This window comes from Balaenoptera borealis (genome assembly GCF_965194805.1).
Source record: "Balaenoptera borealis genome assembly, chromosome: 15".
Classification (NCBI taxonomy): domain Eukaryota; kingdom Metazoa; phylum Chordata; class Mammalia; order Artiodactyla; family Balaenopteridae; genus Balaenoptera; species Balaenoptera borealis.
Genome location: NC_138871.1, coordinates 62,015,874 through 62,034,362, shown reverse-complemented (window position 1 = coordinate 62,034,362; position 18,489 = coordinate 62,015,874). Strand labels below are relative to the sequence as shown.

The window sequence follows — 18,489 nt, the reverse complement described above, 5'->3', positions numbered from 1 at the left end:
ATTAATGATATTAACACTGACATAAATATTATTTTCAGTTTTTGATCTGTCTTTTTTTTAGGTATCTTTTATTTTTTTAATTTTTTTCTTCCAGTTTTATTGCGATACAATTGACACACAGTACTATATAAGTTTAAGGTGCACAGTATAATGATCTGACTTACATACATCATGAAATGATCATCACAAGTTTAGCGAACATCCATCATCTCATATAGATACAAAATTAAAGAAACAGGAAAAAAATCTTTTTCCTTCTGATAAGAATTTTTAGGATTTATCAACCATTTTTTAATGCTATCATTTTTGACAGGTAGACGTTAAATTCTATAGTCCAATACACTGATATTTTCCTCTATGATATTTACCATTCACTTACACTTACATAGTCCTTTGTCATTCTGACATAAAGGAGTCACCTATATTTTCTTTGTTTACCTATTTTAAAAATTTTACATTATCATTCTAACTTACCTCATATTTACTTAGAGTCATGATATAAGGAGAGGGCCTAACTGGAACTGATATCTGAAATGGCTAATTGACACAAACCATTTGAAGAATAATGAATGTGCCCTTATCATGTATTATATTCTCATGTGGATGAATGTCTGTTTTAAAACAATCTCTTCTGTTTCATTGCCCTATCTGTTCGTTCTTGGGCCCACTCCACAGTTTTAGATAGTGTGGAAATGTTTTAGTAGGCAATATGGCAAATCTTTAATTATTATTCTGTTTTCAATCCTTTCACATTTACCACAGAAATAAAATGAAAGAAAAAGTCAAACACAGAAGAAAAATGGACAAAAATGTGAATAAGCATTTTCCCCCAAATTAGACACAAACATGAAAAATGCTTATACTCAGTAGGAAAATGAAAAATGCCAATTAAAACAGTAAGATAGTACGTTTTACTTATCAGATAATGAAATTTAAACGTCTGAAATACCATGTATTGGTGGGGATCATGCACTGCTGGTAGAAGTGCAAATTCATACAGCTACTTTGGAGAGCAATGTGGCAATGTCTGATAAAATTTAAATGTGTCGTCAATTCCACTTATAGGGGTATGCCCTAGAAAATCTCATAGCACATGTGCATAAGGAATTTATAAGGATGTTCACTGAGACAATTTTTATAATTGGGAAAAATCAGAAATAACAAAAATATCCATTGTTAGGGGAATGAATAATAATTGATAAATATAAGTGATGGGCAACTATATAGGAGTTCAAAACAATGTATAAGAGTTTTATATGCACACGTCCTTTCTTTTTGGGGAAACCTCCCAAAATGTATATAAGTGCTAAGACAAGGGCATTCAGAGTCAATATCCAGAACGGGGAACTAAAAGTTCACATCTGAAAGATGGGACGAAAATACTTCTCTGAGTTGATTCAGATATATAGCAGTTTTCTGATGAGCTCATTCAATTAGTTATTAGGGAACAGATATCCTAATAAACTTTTAAAAATTTAAAACTGATTAGATTACCTGGTTGAGAATATTCTAGGATGCACGCGAGAGTGCTACGAATTAGAGCTGTCCACTGTTTTTGAGTATCCTCAGTTTTGGCCATTGAAAGTGTCACAATACTTTTGATCCCTTGAAGAGCTGCACTGACTGGTGGAGGAACCTGATTATCTGCAGACTTTATCGCTGTGTCTTTCAATATTCTTGCAATTAAAAACAGAATCGTGGGCAGGATTGTCATACATCCTGAAATAAAAACAAATCAGATTGCCTCATAATTAATAGTTCCCATATTATAGTTATTTCAATTGTTTATATTTTTTATGGTTTAATATTATTTCTTTTCCTTGTATTTATACAAAATTTACTGCATTACTATTACTATAATTCAATGTTTGAAAAAAAAAGAAAGTCACAAGTTATTTCAAAAGAAATATTTTCTTTCTTTTCCCAGCTTGCCTTGTTTTTATTACTTCTAGTATTTCACCTATTTAATAATCATGCCCTTCATAATGAAAATAAGGAAGAAAGGTAGAAAAACAGAAGGAAAACACTACCAAATACTCTGAGAAGTACCTGAGAAACTTGGTGAATCATGTAGCAATTCCAAGACAAGTAATCAATCTCATTGTACTAAGTGAACCTTAGTACTAAGTCAGTCAATGTAGTAACCAAGTCAGGAAACTGATAAGAAGACTACACAGGTAAGCCAAAAAGAGATGAAAGAATCCTAGGATTTGTAGCTGAAAGAACTTTAAGGTAATCAAATCAACCACCCACTTAATGAAAGACTCCCTTCACCGCTCTGACATGCAGCCACTGTAGTCTGCCTACAGAACTTCGATGATGGAGAATTCATTGTTTTCATATCTGTAGGCTTGTGTTGAACTGAAATTTACCTTTATATATCCTGATACCATCTCTACCTTCTAGATACAACAGAGGGAAAGTCTACTTTTCCATCCACTAGTTCTTCAGGTGTCTGCAGACAGCTATTATCTTTTTCAGCTATAATTCTTTTAGTTGCTCCTTCAAGTTGGTTGTCACTCTCCTCTGACATTTGTTAGTTTGTCAGCGTTGCTCAAGAGTAGCGACCAGATCAGAAAATAAAGGGTTTAGTAATTCCACTTTATGTCTATCTGCTAACATTCGATGTCTTCCCTCAAACTGTGGTTCTACCTCTTTGCTGAAGTTTGTTTGACATGTATCTGAAAAGGGTATCCTGGGTTTTTGACTTCTTAAATCTTTAGTCTTTCTTTATAGGCTCCTAAAGGTAAACAAACCCTTAAAAAAACCCCTACTTCTCCTTTAAGATTTAAGAGGAAAATAAATCATAATAGCACTTAAAATCAAAGGCAACCTCATCTCTAATACAGTATAACACATTTCCAAATAGTGATCAATACCGTACCAGCAGGTGAACAAAGGGATGGTAAGTCAGAGAGTATGGTAACTGTGGCTGCCACCAAACGAGCACTTTCTTCTGACAGACGAGTTTTAGTGGCTACGTGACTTGGAGAGTCTGACATCTTGGTACTGAGATGCGGCATATGCCGCACTAAAATGAACATCAACAGCTCCATAGTTGCAAACACAAGAGATTTTCCAGGAATAAGACCACCACTGTCACCTCCTTCTCCTAATACAGGACAGGACTCTTTTTCCATATCATCTTCATCTTGGGTAAAAGAAAATTTGGTGAAATTTCCAGCAAACAAAATAAAAAATAGTAGATGAAACAACACAATAAGCATACTTAATAAATTCTTTCGAAGAATTTACAACTAAATGTTTAACTGATGCCATATGTCCTTCTCAGAGTAATTCTCTGCCTGACTAGAATTCTGTTTATTTACCTCTCCTTAAAAGTAATGGACAATTCATTTTTTACTTCAAAAATTTTTATTAGGTATTTTTTATTAGGAGTGTATTTCATAACAGGAGTAACACATATGTTAGGCTGAAACGTGTGAAGTTGACCCTTTTGAAGGTGAAAGATAGCTGAATATGAGCAATTCCATTTGCGTCATGCTAAGGAAAGCAAAATCAATCGCAAAGCTTCTAAATGTATGGTTAAATTTTTTAATTAACAACTTCCTGGCATCAATATTTTAAAAATTAGAGTACAAATAAATCTACTTCAATGTTAGTGTAATTTCTAGTGCTTACTTAGTGTGTTTCTTTTTTCTTGCAAATAATCCTGAGCAGCTCTTACTATCTGTTGCACAACTCCAGTCACCAGCAGCTGGACGGATGGTGGATTCCAGGTCAGTAGGAGGCGGTGTAAAACACTCAGCAACTCAACACCAATCAGCTATTATAAATTAATACAGAGAAATTAATTTTAATTTCAAAGGATACATTTATATTATTAAATCTAAGAAAATATACATGTAAAAATAAATAAATTTGGTAGCTAAAATTAATATATTGGACTATGTAGCAAATATTATAACAATCTTGAAAAAGGGTCATATTTTATCTGAACATATTTTCAGTCAAAAATTACATTATGTATTTAAATAATTTTTCCATTTAAAAATGGTCATTCTCCTATTTCTTTTCTCTTTAGGACTAAACAATATTGCTAGCATCCAGTGCCACTAAAATTTATGATTTCCAACCTAAGTACCCAAGAGTAGTCTACCAGAAATTCTGGCATTCTGGTGAGTCCCTCTCAGATTCATCTCAGAACTATTACAAACTTCTACCGCTTACTACTCACTTTAAAAAGCCTCTTACAATCTTCCACATCAAACCCATCCAATGAACCCACCTCAAATTTCAGAGGGAGAAAAAAATTTAATTGCAACCAAAGCCACTTTTACCTCTTTCCTTAAGATCAAGTGTCCAGCCCCTGTCCAAGACTGATTAATCTTTCCTCATATGCCTGCTACCCCATCCTGTTTGACTTCCCAAGGATTCTCCAAGGACATCAATCATACCCCGTATGTTGTCAACCTCGCTCTCTAGCTAAGCTCCTCTTCCCCAGGATAAGTATCGGCTCAAGTCTTTCCTATCTAATTTCCCCCCACACCTCAAAAAACCTCTCAGAGCCTTCCATCTGCCCCCATGTTCTCTTCTGTCTCTGTCTTGTTTCTTCCTTTCCCAGACCGAATGCTGCCACTTCCTTCACTCTCTCATTTACTCCTCAATCTTCTATAATCTGGCTTGATCCACCTGAGAAAACGCTATGCCTGAGGTCACCAATAACCTCCATGGGACTCTTTTCTGTCCTTATTTACTGGATTCTGTCCCTTTTGAGACTGTTGTCTGTCCTTGAAACTCCCTCATCTTTGATAATTCTGTTGTTGTTTTTTTCTAAACTGGCATCTGGTCTTTAGTCAGTATCAGAGCACCAACAACATGCTAAGCCCTATGCCCCGTGCTGTGGATTTAGTGGTGATTAACTCAGACTTGGATTCTGGATTCTTTTGGTTCTCCTCCTTCCTCTCTAGTTGTTCCACTGCTGATTTATTTCCTTCATCTCAATCCTTATTTGCTATTTATCCCTAAGGTTCCAGTCTTGGCCCTCTTTCCTTCTTCCTTTATTCAGTTTTCGGAGGCCAGTGGACTCATTATCTCTCTGGAATTATGAAAATGGCCTCATAATTGACCTCCCTCCTCCCTTTTCATGTCTTAAAAATCAACCACTACAAGATTGATGGGGTGATCAAATTTATGTCTGTTGTATTTCTGGAATACACATTTAACCATGTCATTCAATCTACTATATTTACACTCAGTTATTTTGGTTTTAACATAATATGTCACACACCTTCATTCATAGATTAAATTTTATTGGTTTGACCATTTGAAAACAACCCTCAAGTTTCCTGCAGTAATCTGTAGTTTAGCTGAGGCACAGCTTCAGGCTACAAGGCTGGGGTACAAGAAGAGTTCATCAGTGAGTGAAGCTTGTAATCACACAGCACATGCTTTGTTTTGTTTCATTTGGGGTTTTTTTTCGAGCAGCACTATGTGCAAAACTAATTTTGATATAATACAATAATGAGAACTTTGCTTTTTATCTGTTTGTGTTTTATGGAAAATTATCCCAAGTGATACCATTTGGTAGTATGGTGTTCAAAGAAATGGTTATTACGAAAATAAAATTCCTAATTAAAAAGAATAACAAATCCAGTGGTAACTTGGTTCTGTAACATGAATAAAATCCTCTAAATACTCCATACATAAATTAGAAAAAGCAATTCATTAAACTTTTTAAATAAGTACTTGAGTCAGCGCATAAAGATTTCATTAAATGAGAGATAAAACTTAATCATTTAAAAGTGACATAATTTATTTAATAGCCTTATGAATCACTTCAGCCCTTTATTAGTAGAATCATTAACTGGGACTGAAGCCATCCTTATTTATTTATTTAATTTTATTTATTTTTTTGGCTGCACTGGGTCTTCATTGCTGCGTGTGGGCTTTCTCTAGTTACTGTGAGCAGGGGCTACTTTTTGTTGCAGCGCGCAGGCTTCTCATTGCAGTGGCTTCTCTTGTTGTGGAGCATGGGCTCTAGGCGTGCAGGCTTCAGTAGTTGTGGTGCATGGGCTCAGTAGCTGTGGCTCATGGGCTCTAGAGTGCAGGCTCAGTAGTTGTGGCGCATGGGCTTAGTTGCTCCACGGCATATGGGATCTTCCCAGACCAGGGATCGAACCCGTGTTCCCCACACTGGCAGGAGGATTCTTAACCACTGTGCCACCAGGGAAGTCCCTGAAGACATCCTTTAAATTTTTAGTTTTACTTGACTGCTGATGAACTGATCAAAGAAGGTACAGTGACAATCTGTAGTCTAGCTGTGCCTGGTCATCCAACTTTCAATATAGGGTCTTAGATGAAGCCAAAATCCTAAATGCTTATTATATAATACTTATTTCATATGTGAGAAAATTATCTTAAGATAAATACGATGAATACAAAGCATAAATTATCTATCATAGAAATATACTGTACCTGATCTTCTGCAATATGGATTCGGGCATAAGGAGAATCTAGTAAGGTGTGTAAGGCCTGTAGACAAGCTGTAACATGTTCAACAGGCTCCTCAGGTCTTGGGGAACAAAGGAACTGTATACTCACGCCTGCAATGTACAAAATAAACACACAGGTTTGTTAATATAAAACACTTTGTTGCTTTGACACCATTTTTTCCCCCACTTTCACCTACTTAATTTTGTTTACAGATTACTTTTAACATACATTTATTAATGCCTTAAAGTGAGTTCAAAATGATTGTCAAAATAAGCAGCCAAACTTAACACAGGTTGTAGCTCTGCAAGGAGGCTAATAATCACATTGGAAGGGGATGGGGGAGTTCCAAGGTCACCTTGATTAAGAAGTTATTTAAAGACATTTTAAAATAATACATTAAGAATAAATTTATGAAAATTATAAAATTAATTCTCATTAAATGAGTGACAAATTCTTAAGTGTTAAAAGAGCACCTATAGGGGCTTCCCTGGTGGCGCAGTGGTTGAGAATCCGCCTGCCAATGCAGGGGACACGGGTTTGCGCCCTGGTCTGGGAAGATCCCACATGCCACAGAGCAACTGGGCCCGTGAGCCACAACTACTGAGCCTGCGCGTCTGGAGCCTGTGCTCCGCAACGGGAGAGGCCGCTACAGTGAGAGGCCCACGCACCGCGATGAAGAGTGGCCCCCGCTCGCCGCAACTGGAGAAAGCCCTTGCACAGAAACGAAGACCCAACACAGCCAAAAATAAATAAATAAATAAATTTATAAAAAAAAAAAAAAAAAGAGCATCTATAAAGCAATCATAAATAAGAATCATTCAAATTTGCTTTAACTTTACATTTTATTATTTCCTTATGGGGCAATTTGTTAAGTGTCAAGTAAAAAGAAAAGCTGTTGAAAAAAAATAGTTTACTTTTTTCCCTTGAAAATTATTCAGTATTGCTCTGTGAGTGAACATGACAGAGAATTTTTAAAGAGTAGTTTTTAATAATTAAATTTTTAAATAAAAAATTCAGTTAATTTAGAAACTGTGCTAAAAATCCTCTTTTTACTATCCCTTCTCTGAACTATAACAATTTTTTCCATAGCATTAAAATGAAAGATATGAAGGAGTTCAAAACATGCCACACCAAAATATACCTTCTTGGCTGAAGGCATTTGAGAAATAGCAGATGCAGGCAGGGCTCTCTGTCCTCCTTTCTACCTAAAAGCAGGTCATAAAATTTCTCATGAGAAAGGTGCCCTCTCTGTACCAGGGAGAAAACATTCTTACCACCAGAGACTGGGAGTCGATGTTGAAATAGACCTGTCCAAACAAAACTACTAAAATAAGCCTGATCTTCCATTATTTCCCCCATATATTTTCTCATTACTGTCCCACAACTTACCACGCCTAGCCCAAACCCCTTTGTCTTGTCATACCCTCACAATTTATTCTTGTTTGTGTAAAACTGCATACAATCTTCTGGACCTAACGGCTTCTTCAGGTCTTCATTTTCCTTCTAAAGACTCCTGTGTACATGTAAAAATATTAAATAAATTTGTATGCTTTCCTCCTGTTAATGTGTCTCATGTCAGTTTTATTCTTAAGCCAGTCACAGATCTTAAGAGGGTAGAAAGAAGTTTTTTCTCCCCTACAGATACACATTTTCAGAAGTGATACATCTTGAAATACATTAACATGGCTCACCTACCTAAAATCAGATGCATTCTGTCTTTGTTAATTTCTGGCAAAGATTTAGAACTAGGCGTTGCTCCTGATGCTTGGTTTAAATTGATGGGTGTAGAACGTTTTTGTAAACCTGATATTGCTGCTGCTTCTGCTGACTCTGAACATGTAAATCCTGTGCTATTTAACCAAAGTGCCACTGCATGGAGAACTGGGGCCCAGGAATTCCGATAGTGAAGTCTAGCTGTATCAATAGTCTCAGGAGTATAAAATGCTCCACCTATAAAGCAATCAAAAACATTACTTCTATTATACTCATTTATGAACAACTACCTTAAAAAAAACCCGTTACATACTATCTTAGTCCATTTGGGCTGGTACAAGAAAATACCACAGACTGGGTGGATTATAAACTACAGAAATTTATTTCTCATAGTTCTGGAGGCTGGAGGTCCGAGATCAGGGTGTCAGCATGGTCAGGTGAGGGCCCTCTTCCTGATTCATAGCCAGTGCCTTCTTGCTGTGTCCTCACAAGGTGGAAGGGGCCAGGGAGCTCTGTGGGTTCTCTTTTACAAGGGGACTACTTCCACTCCTAGGAGCTCCACCCTCATGACCTAAGCACCTCCCAAAGGTCTCACCTCCTAATTCCATCACAACAGGGATTAGGTTTCAACATATGAATTTTGAGGTGACACAAATATTCAGATCATAGCACATATAAAAGAGCAATTTGGCAAAGAGATTCTCGTACAGCGTTATCAAAACTAACGTCTTTCCTGCAGCTGCTGACCTGGAGTGCCTGTCACTTCCTCGCTGATGCTAGGGTTTCCAGCCTTTTCGCTGCAAATGCTGATGCCTGTGAATTCCCTCTACCTTTCCCTACCCGTGGTCCTCTTCCTCAGGCTTCCTCTTCACTGTTGCCAGCAACTCTTAAAACCCTCATCACCTTCCCTTTCTCTCATAGCCAGGGAACTCTGTCTCTTCTTTCTTTTTTACTCTTCTGCAAATTCTTCCCCTCCTCCTGCTTTCTCTATCAAATGAGGACTGCCACATCTGTCCCTGCATACACACACTGACCAACACAGCAATATACTTCATCATGGTTATGCATAATGACTTGTTATGCACAGTTATTTAGAGTAACCTAGCTCGTACAGTTATTACTGTAACAGTGAGAACATTTTTGCTTGGGCTAACAAGTTTAATGCCATATATGAATTCACAAATTCAGTATGGAGAACATGCTCTAAATGAGAGAATGTCAAGTTTAAGTCCACAGAAATTTTACATGTTATTATTACTATTGTTGCTAGTCTCCACCAATTCCATTTTGTTTAATTACTACTTTGAACTCTATTAAAAGCAAAACTCTAAATGCAGTACTTACCATCTGGGGGTAGCTGACTAGCAAATTCAGCTGGTAAAGTTAAAAGCGCATAGTCTTTTAATGCTGCCAACCACAGGCGACTGAGTGTTGGCAGTTCAGGTTGTACGAGTGTTATTAAACTGTCTGGTGGTAGTTCATCTATGGTACTGTAATCATCATCATCATCATCAGTATTTTTAATTGCTCTTTTTGGTTTTGACTCTGCTTCTTTTTTAATATTCATGGCAACCACATATACCTAGTAAGATATACAGGAGGAGAAAATAACAAGGCATAATATTAAGAAATGACATATTCTAAGTTGTTATTATACAGCTGAATCATCGAAAGTGAGTACAGATACTAGAAAGTATACAACTTTGGGATTTCTGGATAACCTCAAAAGAATAATTCCACCTGCTTTGGAGGCAATCGTTTTTTTTTATAGAGCTGACTTCTGACTATTGCTCTCACAGCATATTCCTTGAGTAGGGTTCTCTGAATTTTTTCTGGCTTCTCTTGTTCTACTTTACAAAGCCCCCCCCTTTATATGTGGTTTTCTTTCTTTTTTTTTCTTTTTGCCATAGTGTATAACTTCCTGTTTGTTACCTTTGCTTTCATAGATTTATTAGACACAATTAGACAGCAGTCAAAGAAAAAAGCTGAGGGGAGGGGGGGGAAGGGCACAGAAAGGATTTCCATAAATATCCTTCAAAACCCCTTCTTATATAGTCCTTAAGTGATATTTAGCAATCTAGTCCTTGCAACAGATGGCTGAGCCAAGAATAATATAATTTACTGGCCAAATATATTATCTGTATCTTTTCTCTCCACTTTATAAACCAAAAAGATGTATAATCACAACTTCCTAGAATATAATCTTAAAGATTTTTCTTTGCTGAAGTTATTTTTGTTTGTTTTCTTTTGTTTTTGTACATACATTTTGGCTTTGGCAACTGGCACGTAGCTGAATTACACATCAATGATAAAGCTAAAAAAAAAAAGGGTGGGGGGAGCAAGAGTAAGAAAGAAAACTGCACTAGATAAAAATCTTGAGAAAACTATTCCCCCTACACAGTGTCATTTTCATTGTTTGTAAGACGAAGTCTATGCATGTGAACAGGGACACTGCAGCTTCTTGATGGCAGGGTCTTATCTCTATTCCTACAATGAACAGACAGTTATGGCATGGTAATTAACTAGATTAGACAATGATTACAGGAAACAATGAATCTTCATTTTTGAGAAGAAGCATTCCTTAACGCTGTGATGGTCTATAACAGTTACAGTAGGTTAGTCATACTTAACACCTGACAATTTAGAAGCAGAAGCCACCTAACTTTTGGAGTAGGGACTCTGAATCTCAAGTTATAAATGTATCACATTCATATTTTCTACTGGTTTTAAGCTCGCTTTCTTCCCCTAGATTTATTATTATGCTGATTTTAAGAAAGTATCTCAATAAGCACTGTAAGTATACTCAGCCATTCACTCATCAAACCCTTCTTAGGTGCTTACTCTTGCCTTGCCTTTGCTATTGCGCTAGGGCCTGAGGCAACAAAGACAAATAATACATGGTTTTCACCTTCCATGGACTCACCGACTGATACAATGAAAGGAGAGTGAGAAAACTGCTGAGAGAAAGGGATGCTTTTTTAAATTTGTTTTAAATGACCTATCTTCCCACCTCACTACACGCAGTGACTACGTACGCTGCCTGGCACCTAACGGACACTCAGTGGTTTGAGAAATGAATGAATGAATCACAGGAAGCACCAAGGATGGAAGAATCTTAATGGACTATGAAAAGGTGAGACAGTGGATTCAAAGACAAAAGTTCACCTGTTCACAGGCAAAGATGGAAGGGGGAATTCCAGGCAGAGGGAATATAGAGCAAGAGCACAAGAGATAGAAACGAGCAAGGCGTGCTGAGGAAACTACAAGTGTTTGGTATTAGACTGAGCACAGAATGTAAGGCAGAAGTAGCTGAAGACTGTTGGTAATGGGGAAGCGAAGGAGTCACTGCAGGATTTAAAGGTCAGTTGTATGTATTTTTCCTCGAATTTTAATTTAAAAAATTATACCACAAATCGTTTGAAAAATGAGTTTTTAAAATTACTCATAATTCTAATTTCCAGGTTTTCACACTCCAACTTTCTAAGTTGTAATTTTGTTGTACAGAGAATTTTGTATTTATCTATTTATATATCATAAGGGTTTCCATATGAATACTAGCCTTACTATAACTATTATTCTTAATGGCTGCAATGGAAGACATTATACATTTAACAATTTTCCTGTAGTTGAACTTTTATATATTTTTTTATTTTTTATTTTTTATTTTATTTATTTATTTATTTTTTGAACTTTTATATTTTTTTCTGATTCTTTTTAGCCTTGGGAATCTTAGAAAGATGAGATATAGTTTTCAAAGACAAAGGTGTTCAGTTCTTCACATTATAAGTAAGGTTCCAACTAAACATTTTTGTAAATTTCTCTCTTTTTCATATTTTGGATATTTTTCCCTAGGATAAAGTTCCAGAAATGGAATTACTGGATTAGTGATTATAAATACTTCCACGGCTCTGAAGAGACACTGCCAAATGCTTTCTAAAAGGGTTCTATATATTACATTGCTACTTGCAATATGAGAATATATTTTTTAGACTCGTTTTTAAAAAAAAATTGGGTTTATTTTTCTTATGAGATATTACATACAAAATATAGAAGAATCAGAAGCATAAGTAAAATGAAGAAAATAAAACCAGACACAATCCTACTACTCAGATGTAATACTGTTAACATTCTAGCCATGTTGTACATACCTACTCAGTCTTTTAAAAACTATGTTTGTATATAATATTATACTCAATTTTCTATTCACTTAATACCATCATCTTTGGATCAAGAAATACATTTATTCATATATTGCCTTTTTTTTTTTAGAATGATAAACAACATCGCAGCAAACATCCTCATAGCAGAATCTTTGTGTCTATCCTTGATATTCCTTACGATAAATTGGTCAACTAATGTGTACGATTTTAGAAAGTGCTTTGATAATACAGTTGACCCTTGAACCAATGTGGGTTTGAACTGTGCAGGTCCACTTATACATGGATTTTTTTCAATAGTAAACACTGCAGTACTACATGTCTAATAAACAGCTAAAAATATGGGACTGGAATGTAGGAGAGAGGTATTGCTAGAAAAGTAGAATTAGAATCTTTAATATACAAGTTAAAGCTACTGGGTATGGGTGTAGATGACGCTACCCATAGAGTATGAAGAGTGAGAAAAGGGACAAGAAAAATGCCAATATTTAAAGAGCAGGCAGGCAAAGAGAAGCCAGCAAGTGATGCTGAGAATGAACAATGAAAAGAAAAGAGGAAAACCAAGGGAGTAGTGTCACGGAAGTCAAGGAAAACAAAGTTTCCAGAGGAGACAATATCAAATGTTATAGAGAGGCTAAGTAAGACAGGTTGAAAAGTGTCCAGTGATTTGGAGAATTATATTATTTGTAACTTTAGTGAAATAATTTCAATGGAGTGCTGAGAGTAAACCCAGATTGCAGGGGATTGAGAAGTGGGTGACTAGTTGAGGACGTGAAGATACTGAAACTCGTTCAATGAACAGAGGTGTGAAGAGGAGAGCGAGTAGAAGAGGACGAGAAAGCAGAGGGAGATGCTGAGATACAGAAGTGCGGGTGACTGAGATACAGAGTGGGGGTGACTGAGATACAGAGGCGGGGGTAAGTGAGATACAGAGGCAGGGTAAGTGAGATACAGAGGCGGGGTAAGTGAGATACAGAGGCGGGGGTAAGTGAGATACAGAAGCGGGGGTAAGTGAGATACAGAGGCGGGGTAAGTGAGATACAGAGGCGGGGTAAGTGAGATTCAGAGGCGGGGTAAGTGAGATTCAGAGGCGGGGTGAGATACAGAGGTGGGGTAAGTGAGATACAGAGGCGGGGGTAAGTGAGATACAGAGGCGGGGGTAAGTGAGATACAGAGGCGGGGGTAAGTGAGATACAGAGGCGGGGGTAAGTGAGATACAGAGGTGGGGGTAACTGAGATACAGAAGTGGGGTAAGTGAGATTCAGAGGCAGGGTAAGTGAGATTCAGAGGCGGGTAAGTGAGATTCAGAGGTGGGGTAAGTGAGATTCAGAGGCGGGGTAAGTGAGATACAGAGGCGGGGGTAAGTGAGATACAGAGGCGGGGGTAAGTGAGATACAGAGGCGGGGTAAGTGAGATACAGAGGCGGGGTAAGTGAGATTCAGAGGCGGGGTAAGTGAGATTCAGAGGCGGGGTGAGATACAGAGGTGGGGTAAGTGAGATACAGAGGCGGGGGTAAGTGAGATACAGAGGCGGGGGTAAGTGAGATACAGAGGCGGGGGTAAGTGAGATACAGAGGCGGGGGTAAGTGAGATACAGAGGTGGGGGTAACTGAGATACAGAAGTGGGGTAAGTGAGATTCAGAGGCAGGGTAAGTGAGATTCAGAGGCGGGTAAGTGAGATTCAGAGGCGGGGTAAGTGAGATTCAGAGGCGGGGTAAGTGAGATACAGAGGCGGGGGTAAGTGAGATACAGAGGCGGGGGTAAGTGAGATACAGAGGCGGGGGTAAGTGAGATACAGAGGTGGGGGTAACTGAGATACAGAAGTGGGGTAAGTGAGATTCAGAGGCAGGGTAAGTGAGATTCAGAGGCGGGTAAGTGAGATTCAGAGGCGGGGTAAGTGAGATTCAGAGGCGGGGTAAGTGAGATACAGAGGCGGGGTAAGTGAGATACAGAGGCGGGGGTAAGTGAGATACAGAGGCGGGGGTAAGTGAGATACAGAGGTGGGGGTAAGTGAGATACAGAGGCGGGGTAAGTGAGATACAGAGCGGGGTAAGTGAGATTCAGAGGCAGGGTAAGTGAGATTCAGAGGCGGGTAAGTGAGATACAGAGGCAGGGTAAGTGAGATACAGAGGCGGGGGTAAGTGAGATACAGAGGTGGGGGTAACTGAGATACAGAAGCGGGGTAAGTGAGATTCAGAGGCAGGGTAAGTGAGATTCAGAGGCAGGGTAAGTGAGATTCAGAGGCGGGTAAGTGAGATACAGAGGCGGGGTAAGTGAGATACAGAGGCGGGTAAGTGAGATACACAGGCAGGGTAAGTGAGATACACAGGCAGGGTAAGTGAGATACAGAGGCGGGGGTAACTGACAGCACTTAGCTTGGAACAGTCCCCTCCTGAGACTTATGCTTACTAACATCTACTCTCATCCTCCAGGTCTCAGCTTCAGTATCGTTTTCTCCAAGCAGCCTCCTCTGAGACCTCAGACTATTTTAGGTGCCTCTGCTGTGTGTTCACCACAGTCTGGACTTCTCCTATAACAGTCATTATTTTTGTGGCACATACTCGTCTACTAGTTTGTTTTTCTCAGTAAACGTAGAACATCTGGCTTGTGCACCACTGTATTCTCAACTTCTAGCCTGGCACAGAGCCCATGTTTAGTAACACCGTTGAATGAATCAGAGAGTGGGAGGTAAGAGAATGAGAAAAGGTAATCCTAGGGTAGAGGAAAACTTTAAAGTAATAATAATTATTATATTAATAACAACAGGTAACATTCACTGTGCACATAAATAAGGTAGTTATTGAACAAAGTCATTATTACCTCATTTACTTCAAAATGTAATTCTGTGAAATGTGCATAATTATTATCCACACTTTAGGGCTGAGAAACGAGGTTTAGAGAAGCAGTTAAATAACTCACCCAAGGTCACATGGGTAAAAGGAGTTTTCAACTCGCATACATCTAAAGACTTGAAGGTAACAATCTGAGGAGCTGGAAAACTAACATCTTCAATTTTTTGAGTAAAAGGTAGAAGCAAAGATAGATCTTGAGTAGAGAAATCTACAATATATTGGGCCTTTGAGGAAAAGGACGAAGGAAAGGAAGCTAAGCAAGGAAAAGATTTACTAGACAACATTACAGGCTGAGGCTCGAAGTGCAAATTATTTAATTATAGAACCAAGTTACCCCCAAATAAGAAAAGCATCTCAAAAAAAAATGTGCATTAATAATTTAGTTATGTAAGGTTTTGATCTAATTTGTTAAAAGCAATTACTTATCTTCCATTCAGTGCCAGATACAATGCTTGGTCCTTTTACATACCTCACCTTAGAAGAAGATATTACTGCATTTCCATGTTATAATGAAAAAACTGAGTATCTGAGAGATCAAATCACTTGAACAAAGTCACAAAGATGGTGAATTATAGAGACAGAACTTGTTCTAGGGCCTCTGATTCAACATTTAATGCTTTTTATACTGAACTATGTCAGACTTCTTAGTAGGTGAATCAAGCACATTAATGCAAGTCAGCAGAGAACCAACTAACTGGCAAATGGTCTTATGATCATCCAACTACATACCTGTCTCTATGTTTGGGAAATTAATGAATGGGGCTGGAGAATTAAGAACAATTTTGGAAGCTATCTTTTTAAAAATAAAAATCATTCAATCATTTAGAATGTAATTTCTACAGACAAGAAAAGTAATGTAAGTTTTAGTTAAAAATTAGATATGTGAAAATTAACATAGAATTTCTGTGAATTTCAGAGTGAGAAAACAATCACATTATAGTATCTTTCCAACACTACTTCCACCTAAAACTATGGATTTGCATTAGTTTGAAAAAAAACTAAAATTTTATCAATAAAAACAAACATTTTATCAATGCAAATATTATTTTACTTCTCTAAGCCAAAAGATGACAGCAGAGTGAAAATAAAGGAACACTCAGGGATACTCTATGAAAACAACTTGATCTAAAAATCAGAGAGAAAAACTAATTTATATAATATCTTATTGCTCTACATTTTCCTTTTTTATTCCCCTTCTGTGACAAAAAAAATTCACAAAAACCCAGAGGTCCTTTATCTAAACTATATCATCTGGATGTTGCATGCCTTGAGCCAGCAATTGTCTGCTGGGTGGTCACAGGCTGCTGATACCATGGAAATAGGTAAGTGAGATACTGGGTTGGCAGAGGAAGGAATAAAGAGCTACTTGAAGTACCTGAGTGCAGGCAGATAAGTATTTGAAAACAACTGGCAGAAGAGATTTAGAAAAGTGAATTTAAAACAATATCATTATTTTTAAAAAGTGGCTATGGGAATAAAAGAGGTAAAAACAGCTATAAAAAAACAAAACATACAAACAACAACCAAAAAACCCTACAGCCTCAGTATCAATGGGTGGCGGCAAGTCTCCTGAAATTTAATCAAATAAGATTCTTGGCGTAAATTTTTTCTATTTTTTTTTTTTCTATTTGTAGGTTTTCCCTGCCTAATTTTTCCATAGCAAGAAGAGCCCTTCTTCAACACAGATGTTTTTAAAACAGATTAAAAATATAATTTTCAAAGGTTCAATAAGAGTTCTTTTGAGACATAAATGTATATGCATTTCAGTGAGAAAGAGCAAATAGCAGATTTTTTAAAAAGCACCCTATACCACAAGTCAGTTTTAAACAAAAATCAAACAAAAATTTTTTTACCTACAGGAGTAGGGGAACATTTTCTCATGGATGGAGAAATGGTTAAAAACAATAGGCCATAGTTACCTCTGCCCATGCTTTGAGAACAGCCAGTTTTTCCATGGTTGCGGCACTCTCACGGTACAGTTGGCTGGAAGATCCTTTTCCGGCCTGAACTTTGTCCAGTGAAGAAACAAGCAGATTGTGTACACGGCGGAGATCATTGAGATCACTGACAACTCCACTTCCGATCCATGTACTACATACCTAGCCAAAGGAAAAAAAACTTTTATTTTTATAGTAAAAAGTTAACATTAGGGACTTCCCTGGTGACGCAGTGGTTAAGAATCCGCCTGCCAATGCAGGGGACATGGGTTCGAGCCCTGGTCTGGGAAGATCCCACATGCCACGGAGCAACTAAGCCCATGTACCACAACTACTGACCCTGCGCTCTAGAGCCTGAGAGCCACAACTACTGAGCTCGTGTGCCACAACTACTGAAGCCCATGCACCTAGAGCCCGTGCTCCGCAACAAAGAGAAGTCACTGCCATGAGAGGCCCGCGTACCGCACAACAAAGAGTAGCCCCCGCTCGCCGCAACTAGAGAAAGCCTGTGCACAGCAATGAAGACCCAACGCAGCCAAAAAAATAAAATAAATTAGTTAATTAAAAAAAAATAGTTAACATTAAACATATAAAAGAATGGAGTAAGTATGATTATTTTCCTAGGGGGAAGAAACAAAAACAAAACCAATGAACAAAACAAAACAAAAAAACCTCAATGCTATACTTTAATATTATTTTTTTAATAAAAAATCAACAGCAAGTATGGAACTTATTGTACTCCTATGTAGAAAACAAAACAATATTTACTTAACGTTTCCACTATCTAATTTCCCAAAAATTTTAACAGAAAAAAATTTCCACCCAAATCAGTTTGGTTATGAACAATTCTTCAATTCAACAACATTTCTGTTTACTATAGGCCAAAAGGTTATTCTGAGTGCTATAGAGGAGTTAAAAAAAAAAAGTAAAGGGAAAAAATCTAGTCCCTGTCCTCAAGTAAGTAAACTCAGATTAAATGAACACATGAGAATATTTTATGACTGTCATATTGCACTTAAAAAGAGAGAAAGAAGAGATTAATTCTAGCAGGAGAAATGGGAAGGTTTAGATTATCAGGAAGTTTTATGTGTATAGATACAGGGGAGTTTCATGGAGGAAGAGACAAGATTAGGAAAGTTAACTGGGATCAGATTACAGTACAATTTAAATTCCATGTGAACTGAATTCAGACCTGTTCTGTAGGCAATCATGAGTTTCTCAGGCTTCTGAGCAGGGGAATATTATTAGAATTGTGCTTTAGGAAAACTGCTCCAATACTAAGTATAGGAAAGCATGTGTTCAGACAGTAAGCACTGTGTTCAGTCACATGACTATTATAATACAGCGGAACAGAGATGATACGGATCAAACTGAG

At 37.5% G+C, this 18,489-nt stretch overlaps 1 protein-coding gene across 3 annotated transcripts in view; it reads right to left on the bottom strand.

Annotated features, from left to right (window-relative positions):
* HEATR5B (HEAT repeat containing 5B) overlaps positions 1-18,489 on the bottom strand; it is an 89,629-nt gene that overhangs the window by 7,862 nt on the left and 63,278 nt on the right. For all 3 annotated transcript variants that reach the window (XM_082356674.1, XM_082356673.1, XM_082356672.1), the window contains exons 27-33: positions 17,097-17,276; positions 9,514-9,751; positions 8,152-8,406; positions 6,439-6,566; positions 3,643-3,787; positions 2,885-3,151; positions 1,495-1,719 (exon numbers count right to left, since the gene is read on the bottom strand). In XM_082356674.1, coding sequence (XP_082212800.1) covers positions 1,495-1,719; positions 2,885-3,151; positions 3,643-3,787; positions 6,439-6,566; positions 8,152-8,406; positions 9,514-9,751; positions 17,097-17,276 — 1,438 coding nt within the window. The remainder of the gene's footprint in view (positions 1-1,494; positions 1,720-2,884; positions 3,152-3,642; positions 3,788-6,438; positions 6,567-8,151; positions 8,407-9,513; positions 9,752-17,096; positions 17,277-18,489) is intronic.